This window comes from Biomphalaria glabrata, chromosome 7 (genome assembly GCF_947242115.1).
Source record: "Biomphalaria glabrata chromosome 7, xgBioGlab47.1, whole genome shotgun sequence".
Classification (NCBI taxonomy): Eukaryota; Metazoa; Mollusca; class Gastropoda; family Planorbidae; genus Biomphalaria; species Biomphalaria glabrata.
In genome coordinates this window covers 30033853-30057406 of record NC_074717.1, presented here as the reverse complement: position 1 = coordinate 30057406, position 23554 = coordinate 30033853, and the positions used below count along the sequence as shown (strand labels likewise).

The 23554-nt window shown below is 36.1% G+C and overlaps 1 protein-coding gene across 1 annotated transcript in view; it reads right to left on the bottom strand.

Annotated features, from left to right (window-relative positions):
- The window catches only part of LOC106069236 (uncharacterized), a 49508-nt gene that overhangs the window by 14002 nt on the left and 11952 nt on the right, over window positions 1-23554 (bottom strand). Inside the window, exons 2-10 of the mRNA XM_056036588.1 lie at window positions 19606-19805; window positions 18265-18404; window positions 13144-13298; window positions 12675-12819; window positions 11665-11888; window positions 10301-10568; window positions 9368-9576; window positions 6090-6252; window positions 5748-5985 (exon numbers count right to left, since the gene is read on the bottom strand). Coding sequence (XP_055892563.1) covers window positions 5748-5985; window positions 6090-6252; window positions 9368-9576; window positions 10301-10568; window positions 11665-11888; window positions 12675-12819; window positions 13144-13298; window positions 18265-18404; window positions 19606-19661 — 1598 coding nt within the window. The 5' untranslated portion in view covers window positions 19662-19805. The remainder of the gene's footprint in view (window positions 1-5747; window positions 5986-6089; window positions 6253-9367; window positions 9577-10300; window positions 10569-11664; window positions 11889-12674; window positions 12820-13143; window positions 13299-18264; window positions 18405-19605; window positions 19806-23554) is intronic.

Genomic DNA, 23554 nt, shown 5'->3' with positions numbered 1-23554 from the left:
TGTGCTATGTGAACGCAATTAAAAAAAATTGTAGGTTTTAGAATTAAATAACTATTGAAATTTTCTCACACCATGGGGTGCCTATATAATACTATATATATATATAGGCCAGCATTTTACGTGGAAGCTGTGAGCTATTTCTTCAAAATATTTCTTTCATGTCGCTATTATGATGATAGCAGATAGCGGCCAGCATGAAAGAATGCAGAGCTAAGAAAAAAAAACGTTACAAAGACAGTTTGTGTGGAAACATAAACTCAAAATCGGCCCCCGAAGTGGTCTATCCAGGCAGGTAAAAAAAATAATTTTTCAATGTTTTCAGAAAGAATATCAGAATGAAATTCCATCAAATGCAAATGACAGGAAAGAATAAAGAAAGAATGTTGAAAGATCGTGTGTGGTGCCCGAAAGTTCCAGCAGACCAATGGATAGGTGAAAGTGAAGGAGAAGTTCGATGTGAACCTGGCCTAACTAATGTTATATAATGATTATCTAATTGATCTAATCGTTCTGTAAAGGGTCAATCTCTTATTCAAAGCCTCAAGGAAAAAAAACATTTTGTTAAAAAAAAAACATTCTCCCATTCCTTTCCTTCATTGTGTTTGTGTATAGTGCATTATTGCAGTTCAAGCGATAATGTCAAAAACTACTAATTAATTGTTGTTTTAAATAATTTTCCACTTATATGCATACTAAATAGATTTTTTTCTCTTAAAAAATAAAAGTATTTTTTTTTTTAAATGTCGTAATTCGTATGACAGAACTTACTTAACTTAGCAATACAATTGTAAAAAAAATATTTTTGACAAAAATCTAAAGCCGTTTGCATATACGTGTTAAAAATATAGTAAATAGTCTTCTCCCTTACTAAATAGTGTATAATTTTAAAAGTGGTGTAGTTTTATGAAAAAAAACAACAACAGCTTACATAGTCGATTTTAAAAATTACATTTTTCACTTTCAGAAACGAAAAAAGCCGTTGCATTAAAACTTCAAATGGTCTAAAATATCACGATTTTGGATTTTCTATATCTTTTCTAGTTTATGAGATTTAAACGTGACGGACCACAAAAAAACTAATAGCGTCTATTGCCCTTTCTTGGGACGCTAAAAAAATGCTGAGTCTATCTGTATTAGACTCAACTTACCCATGTACGGCTGGCTTTCAAAGCGAGGATTGGACTCTTATTACCATCTTCGAATTCGAAAATGAAAAATTGTTCATCCTCGACCACGAAGGATATATATATATATATATATATATATATATATATATATATATATATATATATATATATGATAATAGCAGAATGACTTTTGAATGTAAACTCCTAGCTCCATAGTATAAAATAGGCAGTTTGAATAAGTCAATTAGTGATTTATATCATTTACCCGGTTCTATTTTTGGTTTCGTAAATTTCTTTATTATCCTCGACCCATTATTATGATCACGGCCTCTCTTACCAATCCTACCATTTTTCAACAGAAACACTGCAATCGGATTTTTTCCAAGTTATCTTTTTAATATATATATATATATATATATATATATATATATATATATATACATACATACATACATACATACATACCTTATCTTATCTTATATAATACAGACGTTACTTCAAAAAAGAAGATGATTACGTCCTACGCGTCATGCATTTAGTCATGCATATTAACCAATGACTTAAATTCTGCCAAGTCACTGGTTTTCCTGGCTAGCTCAGGCAACCCATTCCATGCTCTAATAGCACTAGGGAAGAAGGAGTATTTGTACAAATTTGTCCTAGCATATGGGACGAGGAATGTGCCTTTATCTTTGTGTCTTTCAGAGTATTTTATTAAATTTTGTTTTTGTATTTGAAGATTATGGTTCAGTGTTTTATGTATGATTGCTACTTTACTTTTGAGCCTTCTGTCCTGAAGGCTTTCTAAATTTAGTGATTTTACTAAAGGTGTTACTCTAGTCAAATGTGAATATTCGTTTGTTATGAATCTCACTGCTCTATTTTGTGTCTGTTCCAGTTTCTTAATGTTTTCTTGAGTTGAGGGGTCCCAAACGGAGGATGCATATTCTATTATTGGCCTAACCAAGGTTAAGTAACATTTTAGTTTTATGTTCTTATTTGATTTATAGAAATTTCTTTTAATAAATCCTAATGCTTTGTTTGATTTTTTTGTAGTTTCATCAATATGTGGATTCCATGATAGTTTTTCATTTATTATAACACCTAGGTATTTTGCGTTTTTAGTCTGTGATACTGGTTTGCCATGAATAAGATAAGTGGAATTAATTTGTTTTAGTTTTTTTGTTACTCTTAACAACTGACATTTTTCTGGGTGGAAAGACATGCTCCAATTTGATTCCCATTTCTGTAATTCATCTAATTCTCTTTGTAAAATATCTGTGTCTTGTGTTGTTTTTATTGTTCTATATATTATGCAATCGTCTGCAAATAATCTGACTTTTGTTCCTGAACTAATGCAATTTGGTAAATCATTTATGTAAATTAAAAATAGTAGTGGACCCAAGACTGTACCTTGAGGTACACCTGAGTTTACTGTTATCGGTGTTGATTTAGAGCCATTTATTATTACAGTTTGTTCTCTCCCTATCAGAAAGTCTTTAATCCACTGATGCAGTGGACCATTAATGCCGAAATATTTTAATTTTTTAAGCAAACTATGGTGGTGAACTTTGTCAAAAGCCTTAGAAAAATCTAGTAAGATAGCATCTATTTGTTCACTATTATCTAAACCTTTTGAAAAATCATCAATTAGTCCTATTAGTTGTGTTTCACATGATCTATATTTCCTAAAGCCATGTTGGTATGGTGTGAGGACATTATGTTTGTCTAAGTGGTTTATGATGTTGCTACATATTATGTGTTCTAGGATTTTACATGTGATGCTGGTAAGTGATACTGGTCTGTAGTTCCCTGGGTCAGATTTTTCTCCTTTTTTAAATAGGGGGGTGACATTAGCTTCTTTCCAGTCCTTTGGTACTCTGCCCTGGTTAAGTGAAGCCTGAAAGAGTATTTTGAACACTGGGGCTAGCTCATTACTTAGTTCTTTGAGTAATCTAGCTGGAATACCATCAGGTCCAGAAGCTTTATTTGGTTTGGTGTTGGCTAATAGTTTTTGAATTCCATTTTCTTGTACTACTATATCTTCTATGTTGTCTACTTGGTTCAAATTCAGTAATATGTCTTTGTCTCCTGGGGCTGAGAATGCTGATGCAAAGTATTTGTTTAGAATGTTTGCTTTAGTTTCATTATCATTATGTATTATGTTATGTTCATCTTTTAATGGCGCTACGCCTGTTGTTTCCATTTTCTTAGACTTAATGTATGACCATAGGTTTTTGTTGTTATCTTTAGATATTACATTGTTTATGTATTCACTCTGCAGCTGTCTGCTTACTTTTTGGGTTAAGTGTTTAATTTTTATATACTTTTTGTAAACTCTTTCTGCATTAGTTTCTTTAAATTTTCTATAGAGGTTTTCCTTCTGTTTACAAAGCTTCTTTAGTCTATTATTAAACCAGCATTTATTTATTTTGTTTGATGTGTATTTAGTTGGTATATGATTTTCTATTATGCTTTTAAGATGGTTTTTAATGAAATTCCAGAGGTCATCGACTGGTTGGTTAATGTCTTTTTCTAATAAGAATGTTTGTTGAAAGTTTAGTGCAGCTTGGTGTAGTTGTGTTAGGTTACATTTATTCCAGAGTAAGATTTTTCTTTTGGGTTTTGTATTGGCTACTGCTTTTATCTGACTGTGTATTTTTATGATCTCATGGTCTGATAGACCAGGGATAATTTCATAATCAACTACTAATCCAGGTCTGTTGGTTAAGAAGAGATCTAATGTGTTGTTTAATCTAGTTGGCTTTTTAATGATTTGATCTAAACTTAGGTTGTGTAAAGTTTCTATGAAAAGCTCATTTATATCCTTAAGGTTTTGGTGTTTATCTATGGTTAGTGTTTTCCAATTTATATCAGGTAGGTTGAAATCACCCATAATCCAAAAAACTGCATTTTTATTTGTCTCTTTAAGTGTAGTAATCTGATTACATAGTTCCTGCATGTATTCTAAACTAGAATTTGGTGGTCTGTAAATGCTGCCTATTATTAGGGATGTTGAGGTGGTATTAATTTTACAAAATGTTGATTCTACATTTTTTGAGTTAGGTAAGGTAATTTCTTCTGCTATAAGAGTGTTTTTTATTGCTAAAAGAACTCCTCCATGATTATCAGCCCTATCTTTTCTAAAAATTTCATAATTACTATTGAAAATTTCTGCATTATAAATTTCAGGATGCAGCCAAGTTTCTGTTCCTGCAATTATGTCTGGTTTCTCACATTCTAATAAAATTTCTAAGTCTGCTGTTTTGTTCCTAATGCTTTGAAAATTTATAACTAAGGTTTTAAGGTATTTTGGTATTACTTCTTTAGTAGGTTTGTTTAGTGAGGCTGTTGTATTAATTTTAGTAGATTTAGGTTTAACAGGAGTGGATCTGGCTAGTGGTTGGTGAGTTTGGTTCGGGATGGTGTTTAGGATGTTGTATGGGTTAGAAGTGTCCGCATCAAAGGAATCAAACAGTCCTGATGTAAACTGAGGTAACCCACACGGTACACAGTGCCATGATGCGTCTTTGTTGCCTAAGGCATAATACACAGGTGTATTCATATGGAGACATGATGCATGGTACCATTCATCGCAGGTGTCACATTGAATGGCTTTCTGTTTCAGGGTGCATATTTTTTTGCAGATGTTGCATCTATCTTTAGATCTAGGCCCTGGATTTGACTCTACATCTCCTGCCATTAATATTAACAGTGATAGGTATTTATTTCTGCTGTGTCTGATTGAGAACTTCCATTTGTGATGGGTAATCTTCTTTAATGTTATAGATGTGTATGTTAGGTTATTTTTGAAGTTGCATTGTTCTAAAGTGTGATGATTGATTATGACTGTTGTTTCCTTTTTAAGTTTAGTGTTGACAAAGGTAGATCTAGTTCTGTGTTCAGCTAGTGTGCATTTGGTGATTATTAGGATAAATAGCCAGAGCAATTTCATGATGACTGCTCTTGATTTTAGTTTAGTCTAGTCTAAATCTAGTTTAAGGTTTACAATGCCTAAGTTAAGTCTAAATCTAAAGTGAAAGCTAGTTTACAATGACAATTAAATCAAATCAAATGGTTTATTAAATTCAAAATGTGGACCTAGACTAGATCTAGATTCTAGATCTAATTCTAGATCAATATATTTACGTGTATAACTAACTACATAGAATATTACTATTAGTTATTATTAGTAGTATTAGTAGATGATTAGTAGATCTAAAGCTTTAATTAAAGTCTAAGTCTAACACTAGACAGACTAGATCTAAAATCTAAGGATATAATAATAAATATAGACTAGATCTAGATCTAATAAATTATAAGGATTATTAAGGATTAGTGAGACAAAAAAGTCCTAAGCTAAGAATTGTTAATTTGAATTAATTAGTAGAAAAAATGCTGAATTAAGTTAAATATATAATTTAAAGATATTAGTTTATTAGTTAAATAGCTTTTTTAATGAATTTGGTTTGATTTAATACAACAAAACGAAAAATTTAACTCATCTCTGATTACAGTAAACAGGGAGCAGCCATCTTGCCAAGAGCGCGTAACTCTATCTACATACATACATACATACATATATATATATATATCAATGATATAAGTTGTTCCGATTACCTGTAGATAATCACAGTAGTGGGCAACGAGTTCACACACAGTTTCACTAACTGGGACCCAAGGGTGCTGAGCCCCCATCCAGGGTCGGCGTACATCACAATGGGCATCTCTGACACATGACTCAGATAGTCTTGGAGGCTGGAGAGGGTGGGGCTCTCAAACAAAGGCATTACGCCAGTCAGTCGCTGGTAGTGCTTGGCCTGAGTTACTAGTTCTTCGATCAGATTACGTGGAACACCTGAAGTAAGCTCAACATTATAAGTCAAAGCCGTGTGAAAACACCAAGTTAGAAAATCTATTTTTTCAACAAATTCAGAATTCTTTAATGTATGCATTTCTAACCTGTTGCAATAACTTTCGCGTCAGAGCTCTTGACCTCGATAACTTTGCGAACTATGGCCTCTAACCTTTCCTTGACCTTTTGGCTCATCTTCAGCAGACTTGAAGAGTTAGCTACGTCTTCGATGGTTTGTGGAGCTTCGGTCTTGATGGGAATAAACGTGTACTGAGAAGAAAATAGTTCCTGAATCAGCCAGGAAAGCCAACGACTTTGCAGAATTTAAGTCGTTGATTGACCGACTAGATTGACACATGAAATGCTTAGGACTTAATTATCTTCTTTTTTTGAAGTAACGTCTGTAATATATAAGATAAGATAAATAGCTTGAACAATTAATACGTTTTGCCACCCTTTGTAATTAACTGTGACGACGCTGACAAGTAGAAATTTATTTCTTTTTTTTTTTACCGGTATTCTAAAAAAAAAAAGAACACATTTTTTTCGCTTTGAATACAAATACAAATTAACAAACAATACAAACACGGAGACGAGTCACGTTGTTATCCGATCAGAATCTAGTGGGTAGGAACATGTTCATTTATTGAACAAAATACAAAATACTTGCTGCGCTGCTTTTTTTTATTATTATTGATGGCTTTCCAAAGACACGTGTTTAGGATGTTCAAAATGTGCAACTCGGGTCTGCAATGGGGCTCGCGATGTATTTTTAAACAAGACATTTAGAAAAACAAGAAATATTAAAGGGCCTCACTGGACTTCAGCATTCCATAGCCCGCTTCTGCTTTCAAAATGTATGTCATTTATTTTCTGAAGAACTATGTTTTGAAAGAGTTACGATCGTTCTGTGCTCATCAGCAATGGACGTGGCTGATTTTCATAATTGGGATGTCAAATGTGTACGTTGGGAGTAACAGTACATTGCTATTATAGTGTCACAGATTACATTATAGAATTGTTTGTCAGAAGATCAAGTCAATTTACTGTTACCAGATTTCAGTAACAAACTGTTTTACAAATGGCAAGGTCCATTTACCATCACCAGAAAGATTTCCAACCTGCTTTATGAAATCAATGTCAACAAGGTTACCAGAGTATTTCATGTTCATATGTTTGAACATTACCATGAAACAGATGATGAAGACATCAAAGCAGAAGTTAATAATTTTACAAGCTTAGCAACTATTCCTGAGGAAGAAGAAGAAACATCATCAACACCCATTCCTGAGATAGATGTTTCATTACCGGCATCAAATCAATTTGACATTCCCAAGGTCATCACTCTGGATGACATAGCACTACAGCAAGTGAAGGACACTAAAGTGTTTCCAGACCATGTAGATTTCTTTACCAGTGTTTCTGAAACATTTCCAGTACTGCACTTTGAAAGAAACTCAGAAAGCATCAACATTGACAACACCAAGTTTCATCCTCCGTCCACTCAAAAGGCAACTTTTCTTCAGAAAGGAACAAATGAACTCCTTCAACATTGCTTTATGGATCGATTGAACTCAGACATGTTCAGTCATTGCTCTATTGAACATTATAACGTTCTGCTACCATTGTTCTACCATTGTTCTACAGCGTCAAAGTTCATCAACCAGAAAATTGAGTTTTGGTTTCGGACAGTTCTTATTTTCACCAAACTCAAACGCGGTTCAGTCAGACATTATTTGTGAGATCATTATGACATGGAGACAACAGATTCATAAACTGAAAGACCTTTTCTTCAAGTTTAGAAAACGCACATGCACATCCATGTCGGCAATTCAGAAGGGTTCCGAACTTTACATTTCTACTCTACATATGTACTATAGCATATTTAGTGCCACTTGATCCATTATCATTCATACTCGTCAAGGAAGAACAGTATTCAGTTGTACTTAATCAATTAATTTGTCTACTCATTTTTTCCACAGGTATTCTATATCAGATGTTACATTTATTTTAGCACCAAGCAACCCACTGAGGAAGGTCACTCATTCAAGATACTTTGTTTATTATGTTTCAGCATCTTTGCATATGACATGCATCAGACATCTTAAATTTTAAATCATGAGCATTTTATTTCAGGTATTTTATTTCAGGTATAATATTATTGCATATATCCTATTATAATGGTACAGATACATGACATAATTGGAAATTTTCATTGCTTCACACATGTTGAGATTTATATTACATTGAGTATTATTTTCTCAGAAGATTGTCATGTACTATCACAATTATTTTTTCTATGTCAATTTTTCATATGCAATATATTTTTCCATGTACACATTTTCACATTAGCACTAACCAAATGAGTTATGTCATATTTTAATATCATCATGAAGCTTCATAACCTATTCAATTCAAGATTTAATTTATCCAAGTATTATGCTTTGTATAACTTTTGATATTGTTCATAACAAGCATTGTCTCATTTTCATAACCACTTGAATAGTGAAACAGGTGTTCAAAGTCATCAATAATTTTATTCACTGCATTTACATATTTTTTTTATCTCCAAGTTGACTTTATTTTGTCATATGTTACCTCAACCATTTTTCTATAATTTCATGTATGGTATTTTGTGTATATTTAAATATTTTTAATACATATGAGCATTTCTATTACCATACAAATGCTAAATGGAGGGGGGGGGGTAATATGTCACAGATTACATTATAGAATTGTTTGTACATTTCACTTTTAAAAGAAAATATAAGCCCTCGACATGAGCCTCGGGATTTACCCCTCAAATTTAGACACTTGATAGCACGTCAGGATTTACCCAAGGGACGTGACTAGTATGTTTGAAATCTATTGGTTGTTTTGAAATTAAACAAAGACATTTTTTAAAAAGAGTTAGCGCCAGAGAATTGGCGGGTGTAAGAAAGTAACGCCAGTCGATAAAATAATGTCCTTGTAGATGGTCACGTTTCTAAGAGCTCTGTTTGAAAAGCCTTTGTAATATATTTCATGCTCATTGATTTGTAATTTGTACATAAACTGTACTTACGTTGTATTTAATAAAGTTCCAGAGTTTTGTTTTATCAAAGAATCGTTAACTGTGATTCTAGATCGTCATTTTTTGTTAACTATTGAATTCAAGTAAAATCCCCGGCATAACAACACATCGTACCATCCAAATGTTGTTACAATAGTAATACCTTTCAGAAAAAAGTTACTTGGTTGAGGGATGTGTGTCTGTGTGTGTACAGGGGCGCTTTTTTTCCCCAACCCAAAAGAGCTGTAGGTGGATGTTTGTGTTTTTTCTTACTTCAGTAACCCTAACAATATCGAGACATTTGTACTCCTGATAGACCCCGACATATCTTACCTTAATTTGATTCGTTTGAGGACATTCATTCTTGACCGCCATTACCATACTAGCCATCTGGTCATGATCCCCGCTGCTGTACAAGGCACCAACGTAAACGTCATCCCCACCAGAGGGCACAGCTGCATCACTTGACCTCATAAGTAGGACACAACGTTGAAGTAGATCTGGCGAGTCTTGCAGGACAGTTTTGATTTGCTGGCAATAGTCTAGGGAGGATGCAAACATCAAAAGTTATCCAGATACAATCATATAGAGCAATACATCATTTTAACATTAGAACTATCAAAGTCCATCCTTTAAAAAAAAACATAACTTATTGTTTGACATTTGAACATTTTAACAGAGGGTGTAAGATTGACATGAGTTAAGTTTCTTTAGTCTTGGGGACGATTTGTACAATTAAAAGAACACACGAAAGAAGCCACACTGTAGGCTAACAATTTAATTTTTTTTTATTTGAAAAGTAAATAATGATCCAATTTTTGAGCCTTGAATGGGGTGTAAGACATGCAACTGGGAGAACAATTTCGTATCAATAAGGCCAAAGCAATGGATTTCAGCTATTTGTCAGTGGTGTAGAACAAATTGCTTGAGCATTTGTTTGTTTTTATTCGTATTACTTTTTAGCCACTCTGCATCTTGAGTTCTGAGTGTGGGAAGGGGGGGGGGCGAGAGGGGGGTATTTTTACATATACAATTAGTTAATAAGGAGTAAAAGTGAGGTAAATTATTTCCTTCCAATTCTGAAAGCCTCCAAAACGTTGTAACTTAACACTTAAGAGTCAGACTTGCTGAAAGATCTGCAGCTCTTTGACATCGCTGAGATAGATGGAAATAGAGACAAATAAAGTCCACCAAAGAGCAAGCACGATGCCTAGTGTACAAACCAGCTCACCGTGTAGCGCTATCACTGTGGTAGCATGCACATACCAGTAAGAAATAGATGCAGGTCTTTCTGCTCGCGCCTAAAGATCTCCATCATCAGTTCCGTCAGTCTGCCGACCTTGACCTCGTCTTGTCTGACCAACACGTGGTGCTTGAGCTCATAAGCTGGCGGGATCCGGTTCTCGTTGTTAGCGTAGAGGTCGTGGAACAGTGCCGTCGTGGAGGAGTCTGGCAGGGACACGAGTGTCAGAGTGTAGTCCTCGTGAGACAGTGACAGAGGGAGACGGGGTTTGAAGGTTTCTGCCAAAACCAGCTGCCAATGTAAACAAAGTTCCATTCAAAATAAAAGAGATTGACCCTCACTAAATAATAACCAAATGTCAACCATAAGACCTGATCTTTAAGAAACATAATAACCAAATGTCAACCATAAGACCTGATCTTTAAGAAAAATAATAACCAAATGTCAACCATAAGACCTGATCTTTAAGAAAAATAATAACCAAATGTCAACCATAAGACCTGATCTTTAAGAAAAATAATAACCAAATGTCAACCATAAGACCTGATCTTTAAGAAAAATAATAACCAAATGTCAACCATAAGACCTGATCTTTAAGAAAAATAATAACCAAATGTCAACCATAAGACCTGATCTTTAAGAAAAATAATAACCAAATGTCAACCATAAGACCTGATCTTTAAGAAAAAAAAAAGGTGTCGATGAAGTTTTTTTTTTTTTTAAATACGATTAGAAAGAGGGTAGAATGAACTAAAAAAAAATCATTTCATGGGTAGCGTCCCTTGTTTACTCGAGCTTGTCATAGGCAAGTTAGAACTTGACCACACGCCATCTACAATGTCCAAGACAGCAGCAGGGGAGAGAAGACGGACAGTTTCCAACACAATCAGCCTCTCTCTCATACAATCGGAAAGACCTGACAACCTTATTCTATTTTACCTTTAGGCAACACAAGCAATAGTTTAGGGCCCTCAAGAAATATTTAGCATTGACATAGAATATTTGGACCTATATAGGTCCCCAAAAGGATCCGCGTGTTTCAAATAACTTAGCGCCTTTTAAAGTCTAAATACGGCACTGCCTAAACTAGGAACCTTATTTGTGTATGGTTTACATTGTGTAAGCTTTATATCTAAGTTCTTTTTATAATAAGTTCTTTTCATAATAAGTTCTTTTCATATTTCTTTTCATATTAATTTCTTTTCATAATAAGTTCTTTTCATATTAATTTCTTTTCATAATTTCTTTTCATAGCAAGTTCTTTTCTAATAAACCTAGAATGTATTGCTTGGGTTGAGGCTAACAACGTCATGACTCTTACAATGTTTTTTCTCATCGCTTAAGTTTCTCCAAGCATACATTGACAGAATGTGAAACAAGCACTTACTAGAAGGATGTCAGCAGTGTCCACGTCTAATCCATCCAGCAAATGGACAGCGTCGTCCGTATCGTCGGAAAACGTCTGTGAGTACAAATGAGCGTAGGCTTTGTCCAAGTTAGAGCTTGACCACAGGTCATCTACAATGTCCAACACGTAGCCTTGCATAGCACAAGACAGCCGCAGGGAAGAGAAGACGTTTTCCCACAAAATGAGCCTCTCTTTCATACAATCTGAAAGTAAGACCTGACAAACTTAGTCCTGGTCAGAAGTTAGTGAAAGTAAGACCTGACAACCTTAGTCCTGTTTATAGGTTAGTGAAAGTAAGACCTGACAACCTTAGTCATGGTCAGAAGTTAGTGAAACTAAGACCTGACAACCTTAGTCTTGGATATAGGTTAGTGAAAGTAAGACCTGACAACCTTAGTCTTGGATATAGGTTAGTGAAAGTAAGACCTGACAACCTTAGTCCTGGCCAGAAGTTAGTGAAACTAAGACCTGACAACCTTAGTCCTGGCCAGAAGTTAGGCTCTAAGTCAGTGACTGATAGTGAGTTTGAGAATGAATGATAGTGCTTCACGGGGACGATTTCAAGTGTCCGCAGAGCTAGGGTCGGACCATTCGTGAGGACTTTACACTAACGTTTTGTCTGACTATTTCGCGCATTACTGAGGAAAAAAACATAAGAAAAAGTGGTAGCCTACATATGAGACTTCTTGAGAGTACTGTATAGTCGAAATACGAAATACTTTAACCAGATCTAGTTATTAGTACTTTGTGTTTGCAGTATTTCAAACCACCTTCCATGACGCAATCAGGAAGCAAAAGCATTTTATTTTAAAAGCGGCTTATTAGATTTGAAATTTCGCGCCATTTCAAAGATTATTTGAAAGTGCATTATTATTATGTTTATTCACTTCTGCAAAATGTTATGCTAACCACGCCATGCCTTTGAATTGTTTGTTTTGTTTTTCACTAAGAAATATTTCACTTGATTGTAATATTTACTAATATCTGACCTTCTCCTGGAGCTATGACCTTGAGACGTATGACTCTCAATGGCTCCATCAGCCTGCTCAGATCTGCTGGATGGCCCAGAAGAAGTTCTTGCAAGTCGAGCGTCAAGAACGACAATCTCGGCGGTATTTTCCATTGCTCTGGTTCCTGTAGCAAAAGATAATCAAGCCGAGCATACACTAAATCAGTTAGAGATCACCACATACTGAGTATTGTATTCTGCTTGTATCTCTCTGGTTCAATCGTTTCCTTTTAATTCCATGCCACTGATAAGTCATACATTTATTTCCTTCTTTCTCTCTCTCTCCACATAAGCCTGTCTTTTTCTCTCTCTTTCTTCTCACCCCCCCCCCCCTTCCCCCCTGTTATTGATATTCTCCCTCTATAGCCCCAACCCCTTTCCTACGTGTTTTCTGTGCTCAGTAATTTGCTCCGTTTGAAAATGCTTGTTTTCAAGTAACGACAACTCACAATAACAGGTTCGTTAGCTTTAACGTCTGTAACAGGGTTGTCGTTATTGGCTTCGGCTGTCACTTCCTTCAAGGAGAAATTCTCGACTGCAGCTTCTTGCATCGTGTCATCCTCTGTTGTTATTTCATTTTCCTCTTCTGATTGATTCACACCGTCTGTCACCAGAATAAAAAGTTGTTCTTGTTGTACAAATAAAAAAAAAAAAAATAACAGTAGCTAGGATAAGGCGTAGCATCTCCCTATATGCTATTTATACATAAGTAAAACATTTTTTTTTAAATTCCAACAAATTAAACTCTGTGGTCCTTTATTATTTCTAAATAGTATACGCCCTACATATTTACTAATCATTAGTACCACATTTTCAAATGTTGCCTAAGCCTTAACTTAAAAAAATAAAACAACTTTTATTTAACTTGCATAAAAAAAAGTACCAGGTGACCGAGCCTCCCTCGGAGGAATAATCTATTAACGAAAAATGTTTACCCGAACTTAATTTTTTATGACGAAAATGAGCGATCTGGTAGAGGACTACCAATCTGAAGTGTTGCTTTTGTGTTCTTTTAGTTCTAAATGACACCGTACACCATGCCATACATGGCTATTCGAATAGAAAGTCTCCATGTAGTCTCGAAAAACAAATCTCACATTGAATCTTTTGTGTTAAACTATTGGCCTATTATTGGCTTGGTAGAAAGTCTTTGCCGTGTAACTTCTCAAATGATAACGTTCAGAATTTAATTTTGCAATTAATATATCAAGCATCAAGTGACAACAAATCTCTACGTTATTGGGTAAAACATACACTTTGTAACAAACTAAAATGACGCATTTTTCCCTTAGAAACTTAAGTTAGTATTATAAAGAAGCGTTTCCCTTCAAGCACCTCTGTTATGCCGAACACCTTTAAGCTCACTAAAAAGCCTTTGGCAGATGTTAGAGCCCCATACGGAATACGTGCCCTGCCCAGCGTGACTGTCGGGAAGTTCATACCGGCGTTCGCTAGAACATCGCTGTTTGTAGCGCGTATGTCCATGACGGTGTGCAAACATGACAGAAGTCATGAAATTAAATGTTCCGATGTGTTTTAAGTGCTTAATAAATTGTTAACACTTTAATTACGTAGAGCGGTGTAGATACCTTTTACTTTGTTGTTTATTTTGCTTGTGACCTCCAGCTGTCTCGTTCTGAGGCCGCATGGAACCTGGTGCTCTCTTCTATGTCAGCTAAGACAAGTTGGCATGTTAGCTGGTCTTTAAAGCGTTTAGGTGTTACGTCGACCACTTTTTAATTCACAAAAAAAAAGACTGCCTTTGGCATACGTTCATCTGAGAATCGTCTCCCATACAGGATACTGTACTGTCCAGCGTAACTGTCGGACTTAAAGAATTCCCTCATTACAAAGGCCGCGAATACACATTTGAGACCAAAAGATAGCCTGCTGCCGAGGACAGACGCAGACGCGAAAATAAAATCTTAATCGACCACCGGCGGACAATGGTTATGCTTGCCCTGGAAGTGGCAAAATATGTAGGTCACAGCTAGGGGCTGCGTAGCCAAGAGAAATACTATATTCCTCATTAATCTTCGGACTCGAAGACAAGCCTTATTTATTATTATTATTTTGTTGTTGAATTATTACCATGTGTTCATGCTTCGGTGTCTACTGCCCCGTACAAAAACAAAGGAAATGGTCATAACACAGCTTCTCTACGCCTTACTTGCTCACACTGAACATGATATCCATCTAGCGGTCAACGAGTTTGTGTAAGCTGCAGCCTTTTTTTATTTAACTATAAACCTCTGTAAAAAGCTTGGGGTTAGGGCGTGGTGACGGAAGGCCCAGGAGAGATCTGAATGAAGAGGTGTGTAAAAGCAGGCCATATCCCTCCACGGGCTGTAGCACCACTGGGATGGATGGATGGCAAAAGCCGGTATGAACTTCTTATAGTCCGACAGTCAGGCTGGGCAGGGCACGTATCCCGTATGGGGGACGAACATATTGCTCGGCGTAACAGATGCGCCACGGAAACGTTTCTTTAGAAAACTGATGCAATGATTTAAGTCTATTAAGAAAATATGCGCCATTTTACTTTGTCAAAAAGTGCCTGTTTTGACATATAACGTAGAGATTTGCGTCACTTGATGTTTTGTATTAATGTCGTAATGAATATACTAATTGCATAATTAAATATCTGAATGTAACCTTCTGAGAAGTTACACTGCAAAGACTTTCTTCCAAGCCAGTAATACTAACCCTACAATAGTTTTACGCAAAAGATGCATTGTAAAACTATAAGACGGACGTGAGCTGTGGTTTTGTCTAGACTGTAGGAGGACTTAAGAGACTTAATATTTAATCGCCATGTACAATTACATTGAGAACTAACAGAAGAGGACTTAAGAGACTTAATATTTAATCGCCATGTACAATTACATTGAGAACTAACAGAACACTAAATCAACTCTTCAGATTCGTAGTCTTTATCCGATCGCTCATTGACGAACAAATATTCCCAAGATGACTAATTTAATTATTTGTATTTCTGATCTATTTTATTTAATTAAATTAGACTTAGTTTATTATTGGGAAGGGAAATAAGCACCTGTACATTTTTCCCTAACTGTCACGTGACCAGGTGACCTGGTCTTGAACGAGGCAGGGTGACCTGGGTACTTTGGGGACAAAGCGGCAGTCGGCGTGGGTTTTTTAGAGTGGAAGGTCGCATTCCCCGCTTCTTGTTCTTCCTAATATTTTCAACTAAAATTCTTGTTTTAAGAATACTATATTTAAATCGAAAGTGTACAGTCATTTTGGACATCTTAGTTTGTTATCAGTTTCATTGATGTATCTATATTTAAAACCTTGTGTATGATTCTATATTCTATATCAATAAAGTTATACGCTACGTGTTTTTAACTATTATTCTGGTGTTCAGTGTTATATGTGAGTTGTATACACAAACACCAATACCCACAAGTAGAGTTAAATCGCGACAGGGCTAAAGCCACGAAATACACAGTTACAGCGTCAACAGTCGGGCCTCCAGAATAGCCATAGACAACGACCAGTTGAAGCAGGCGCCAGCACACTGAAAGCGTCTTGTGACAATGCTACAACCAAACAAAATCGTATTCCCAAATGTGATTTTTTAAAAATAAATTTAATCAGAGTCTGTTACATTCGTTAAATTTTAAAAGTGGGATGATACCACTAATATCTAACTTTTCAGGGGACTTGAGGTTCGACACCCGACTCGAGCAGAGTTGTGTTTACTGAGCGTCTAAAGGCAGCACGAACAAACTTCCCTCAGGTACCCCTCCTCCCAGAGCCGGTCCTACAGGTTGCGGGGCCCTATGCGAAACGGATTGCGCGGGGCCTAATTTGGTTGCGATAAGGATAATAAGTGAAAATTAAGATTTTGTATTAGAAAATAAATTCGTGTTTGCATTTTATTCATACTTTACTTAGTACAAAATCACTATCAAATTAACTTTACGAGCCATCTACACAGGGGCGGACTGGATGTCTAAAATCGGCCCAGGCATTTCTATACACTACAGCAAATAAATTGTATATTATATGATGGGCCTCCAATTATAGGCTTATCTGTTCTCAAAATCATTGTTATTTTTTTATAATGTACCGATAACTGTATGGATGCTATATATCTTTTTAAGAAATATAGGCCTTATGTTGCTTTGTAATCGCTATGTTTGTAGGCCCTTAAAGGATGAAGCCTTCTAATAGCACTGTCTATGGATGTAGGCTATTACATTATTTTTGAAAATGTGTTAGATTAAATTAGTTTTACACTGTAGTCTGTAAAAGATGTTTTTAACATGACGCTCATATATCCCCTTATATATGAGAATATTATAAAACCTTTAAAAATTTAATGCGTGCCATAGTGGCATTCATAAGACCCTTTAGGCCCATTTGAGTACCGGCCCACTGGGCATTAGCCCAAATGCCCATATAGCCAGTCCTCCCCGGCATCTACAGAAGATAGTAGTTTTCCAACAAAGATCCGATAAACATTCAGATCTGCCTTTTAGATTTACTATCAACTCGCAAAATATCGCTTTTTTATTATATATAAGAGGTCAAGATAGATGTAGATCTATATTTGTTTAATAGTGACTATTAAAGTAAATTAAGTATTTGAAGTTCTTGTTTTGGTTCAAATTCGGCTTATTATTACATTTTTGTTAAATGAAAGCTGACAATGCCTTTTTTTTGTGTCTGTTTTAAGATTTGCATCAGTTTTCAGAAGATTTTAATAATCTCAGGACATTTTGGTGACTTTTTCTTATATTTTATAATTTCAGGAGAATTCCAGGAATGGTTTAATTTAATAATTTACACCTAGAAATCGCATCGCGCGGGGCCTACGAAAATGCGGGGCCCACTGCGGCCGCATAGGTTGCAGTGGCCTAAGACCGGCCCTGCGGCTCCTCCCACAGGTCCACAAATGAGATTGGACCTTAGCGTTCTGAGCATGCTATAAGCATGAAAGTTGTCTATATAAAAGCTTTTTTTTTTTAAGTGAAGGTTCTTTAGGACTCGCTCTACCTCCTAGATTAGTAAGCCTACATCAGTGACGTGCAACCTACGGTCCGCGAGCCACATCCAGCACGTGACCAGGTGTTATTCGGCCATCTTGTGGCCCCCACATTGCAGAAAGAAGCCGCAGAGAATCGTTTCCATTGGATTCAACGATTGATTCAGCCGTGCGGCTAGAGACACATTCGTAGGACATTTATTCGAAAAGTCATAGAGGATTGTGCGCCTCTAGCCTCTACAACACATAATCTTGGCAGGGGGGGGGGGGCTAAACTTTTTAACGTCAGACTGAAACAATGGCAAAATGTCATGTTTCCATTAATAGCTTGCCAAAGATTATAATTAAACCGAGAAAAGATTTTTCTAGTTTTAAGACCAGTTTAGACAAACTTGAAACCTTAACATAAGAATCTTAAAACGTTTATATAAGAAGATATCAAAACGATCTAACATAAGGATATAGTATACACTAAAATATATGTAAGAAGTATAAGAGCCAACACACATGACATAATATCAATGTGAACATAAATTTCCAAGTACTATCATCCAACCTTTCACTGTAGTGGTCGGGCTGGACAGAAGTTCCTTGGGTTGCACCTTAAAATTGACTTCACTTGATGATGTAGTACTCCGCTTCCGTGGTCGACCTTCGGCCTTCAACGTATTCAGACTGGCGACATCTTTAGATTTTCTGTCGTGTATTACAAGAGTTGAAAAAATCAAATGTCACAATTAATGAATTCATGTTTCTATGACTCGATATCTATAAATAAAATACAAACTATGGCATTGTCGTTAGGGAGCGTGGAGAGGTCAAGTACTCTGCCACAGAACCCAGGGATCTCGGGTTGGAATCCTCGTAGATTTCGGCTTTCAATACCATACAGCCACATCTAATGATCAACAAACTAAGTAACTTAAATGTCAGCCCAACGTACAAGCATGGGTTCTAAACTTTTTAACCCAACGGCCCCAGTATGTTAAAGTCAACAACACCAAATCGTCAACTCGAGTACTATGTACGGGTACACCACAAGGTTGTGTGCTTTCTCCTGTGCTGTACACTCTTTACACTAATGACATAAGAAGCACCTATGACTCAGCTAAACTCATTAAGTTCGCTGATGATACTGCCATTGTCGGTCTTATTTCAGAAGACGAAACTCAGTATCGAAGCTCGATAGAAGAGTTTACAAACTGGTGCCCTGACAGCTTTCTAGAACTGAATGTCACATAAAACTAAAAAAATTTATAAATAGATTCCAGAAAGAAAAAACAAAAGATGCACGAACTGCAGATAAACACTACAACTATAGAACAAGTGAAGGCATATAAATAAACACTACATCTATAGAACAAGTGAAGGCATATAAATAAACACTACATCTATAGAACAAGTGAAGGCATATAAATATCTAGGCGTCTTCATTGATAACAAGCTTTCGTGGAAAGACCACCTTGGAACTCTCTAAATAGATATATAGATATGGTATATGGGATTAAATGCGGAGTTCATCCGCTTAAATAAGCTTTGAGTTGTAGAGTCATGTTCAAGCAGAGAGAGAGAGAGAGAGAGAAAGAGAGAGAGAGAGAGAGATGTTCAGCCACATCTAAACTTTCTTCAAGAGTCTAAAGCTATGTCCTAACTTTAATAACCAATGAAAAGGTTCAAAACATTTGACTTGACTCCAGGGGAGGACAAAGAAAGACAAGAAAACTTAAAAAAAAAAACTTAGTCGGACACAAACTTCCAGCTTCAGAAATGAAGATTATTATGACTATGACCCTGCAGGTAGGGAAGGGGGGGGGGTGGGCTTTGAACTCGGGATCATCGTAACCACAGATTGGAATGCGTATAAAACGAATTTTTTTTTTACAAAATCACAACTAACCTTTTTTGAAAGACAACTTGGTGTGAGTTTTCTACAAAGGAACATGCTGCTCCCATGGCGCTCTCTTGAACTAACGTTCTAAGCGTGGAGCATTCATTTCTCACTCTGGGATGACGATCTCTGCATCTTGCAATCCATTCTCATAGTCTTTAAGACACCGTCAAAGGCTATTTGAAGTTATTCATGTCTTACAACTATATCTGTTTAGATTACAAAACAAAACAAAAAACGGAAATAGATTTACAAAATAAAGTTGGCCCCATGTTTATATATATATATATGGATTTTTCTCTCAGTGTAGTTGTCACTATCTTAGCATGTCACAAAAACAAAACAGTAAATACATGTAGGCTACTAACAAGCCATAGTAACGAGAAATACATACTGTGATGATTTGCCACACTATAGAGGAAGTCACTACCATCAAGGCTTGCCATATCGAGCAGAAATAACATGGTGGTTTGCCACACTATAGAGTATGTAACTACTATCATTGTTTACCACACTACACAGTTACCAGAGTCAACATTTGAACTTCACAAAGCATGCCACACCATACAGTAAACAACATGATGCCCTGGTTCGGAAACATGGATTGGATACAGAGACCTGCACAGTTTATCTAGTTCAAATAAATACACTTCAAATGTGTTTTGTTTTGTTTCCAATGCTCGCGAGTGATCTGTTTAAAAAGTTGACGTGTTAAAATGTTGTATTATCTTTTAGATCCAATCACTGTCACCAGACACTCTTGCGCACACTTCACTATTTGCTGATGTTAGATTCTCGTGCTTTGAAATCCTTACAATCTGCTACGATTTCCCAATGTTCAGTTATTTTGTTTTCACATCCAACTCCTTCCTACCATGTCCTGGCATGTCTCACTCCACTCCCTTACACCAGTTTGATGTCTCGTTTTCTAAGTTTCTCTTTTCTATCATTCTTTGTAGCATCTTTCTCTTTCACTCTTTTATTGTATGTTATATTTCATTTCTCTCTCTCTATCACTCTAAAATTCTCTTTACTGTGTGACTTCTTCATTTCTCTTGCCCAATTTCTTTCGCTTCGCTCTCCCCCCTCCTCTCTCTCTCTCTTTGTATGTACCTCAAACTCTTTTCCTGTCTCAGTCTCTCACTCCAATTTCTTTCGGCCTCTTCAGAGTACCCTTTCTCCTCTCTCTCTCTCTCTGTCTCTCTCTCTCTCAATACTCTCTTTCTCTTCTTTTTCGATTTCTTTAATATTACAGGAGTTAAAGTGGAGTAATTCAGGTGTCGCTCATGTAATCGTGTCTCACACAAAGTTAATCGTGTCTCACACAAAGTTAATCGTGTCTCACACAAAGTTAATCGTGTCTCACACAAAGTTAATCGTGTCTCACACAAAGTTAATCGTGTCTCACACAAAGTTAATCATGTCTCACACAAAGTTAATCGTGTCTCACACAAAGTTAATCGTGTCTCACACAAAGTTAATCGTGTCTCACACAAAGTTAATCGTGTCTCACACAAAGTTAATCATGTCTCACACAAAGTTAATCATGTCTCACACAAAGTTAATCATGTCTCACACAAAGTTAATCATGTCTCACACAAAGTTAATCATGTCTCACACAAAGTTAATCATGTCTCACACAAAGTTAATCATGTCTCACACAAAGTTAATCGTTTCACCAGCTACCTCTTTTTTTTTAAACATATTTTACAAACGAATTATTTCCTAGTAATTACACTCATAAAGAATAATGTTCTTGCTTCATAAAAAGGCTACTGACTTTTTATTTTCATTAACTTCAAGTAGCATAGTCATTTGCAGAAAATATGAAAAGAAAAAAATATGAAAAATAATAAATTAGCTTATCGCTGATTACATGACTGTTTTTTTTTCTTTTAATTTATCATATTTGAAACAATGGAGAGCCATTAACAAGCCTCAGGTTTTAAACAATCATTGTGTTTCAACAAAGCATCCATCCAAACTTTATTGATAGTAAACAAACTTGTCTATGTCGTAGAGTTAAGTTTTCTATATAACCAATCGATGCCTTCTCGACTTAGTAAATCAGTATAGAAATCTAGGTCTCTTTTTCCAAAAGCATTAATCCTTAAGACCTTTCGTTATGTGAATAATTAATCGTTTATTTTACCTTAACCTATTTTGGTGCTTGCAGAGGGGAATGATTCTAATTTGAGTCAAAACTTGTACTTATAATTCAATCCACGTCACATGTAGTGATGCCCAACTTTGTTCAAACTACGTCACATCTAATGTAGTGATGCCCAACTTTGTTCAAACTACGTCACATCTAATGTAGTGATGCCCAACTTTGTTCAAACTACGTCACATCTAATGTAGTGATGCCCAACTTTGTTCAACCTACGTCACATCTAATGTAGTGATGCCCAACTTTGTTCAAACTACGTCACATCTAATGTAGTGATGCCCAACTTTGTTCAAACTACGTCACATCTAATGTAGTGATGCCCAACTTTGTTCAACCTAAGTCACATCTAATGTAGTGATGCCCAACTTTGTTCAACCTACGTCACATCTAATGTAGTGATGCCCAACTTTGTTCAAACTACGTCACATCTAATGTAGTGATGCCCAACTTTGCTCAACCTACGTCACATCTAATGTATTGATGCCCAACTTTGTTCAACCTACGTCACATCTAATGTAGTGATGCCCAACTTTGTTCAACCTACGTCACATCTAATGCAGTGATGCCCAACTTTGTTCAACCTACAACACATCTAATGTATTGATGCCCAACTTTTTTCAATCTAGGACACATCTAATGTAGTGATGCCCAACTTTGCTCAACCTACGTCACATCTAATGTATTGATGCCCAACTTTGTTCAACCTACGTCACATCTAATGTAGTGATGCCCAACTTTGTTCAACCTACGTCACATCTAATGCAGTGATGCCCAACTTTGTTCAACCTACAACACATCTAATGTATTGATGCCCAACTTTTTTCAATCTAGGACACATCTAATGTAGTGATGCCCAACTTTGCTCAACCTACGTCACATCTAATGTATTGATGCCCAACTTTGTTCAACCTACGTCACATCTAATGTATTGATTCCCAACTTTGTCCAACCTACGTCACATCTAATGTAGTGATGCCCAACTTTGTTCTATCTAGGACACATCTAATCTAACGTAGTAGTTCCCGACTTTGTTCGGCCTAGGACACATTAATATAGTGGTACCCAATTTTGTTTAACCTAGGACACATCCTATGTAGTGGTACCCAGAGTTGAAGATAATCAACTTCCTAGTCCAAACTTCCTGCAGGACGACGGGGGATGGCAGTAGTAGGGTATGAACCCGGGGCCAACGAGACAACCAAGCGACAGTCCAGCACGCATACCGCACCACCAGGCAGACATTCTGCGGAACATCTTTTCTAATGATGCCCAGAAATCATCAAGCTCAATGCAAACAATTCTTTGCAACTTCATTATAGACAGTAGACAGATATTTCATTGGATGGAGAGCACAATGTCAAGGTGTCACATCAGTGTTTAATAGCCAGTGACGTGAACCAGTCGGGAACCACGGGGTACAACTATTAGTTGCGCTTATGATGTTTCACGTGGAGAGTTATGAATTAAGGGTTTTAAAAAAGGCCGTTCTGAGAGTTGACCACATGGTCAGAAATCAGTTGGTACCTTGGACATAGAAGTGATTAGCCGTACAATATGAATTGTGATAAGCACTACTAGTTGGGTCATTTATATATTCTATTGGATTTCTGAATTGATTGATGTAAAACATAATATGTGATTATTGATGGCTGGAATGCCAGTGAACTGCTATTTTATGAGTAATAAAATTGTATGTCTGCTACTCATCGCATTTCGTATTGAATCTACATGTTTGTTGTGCTAGTCTAGTCCACTGCATAGTAGACACCTTAATATGCATAAATAAAT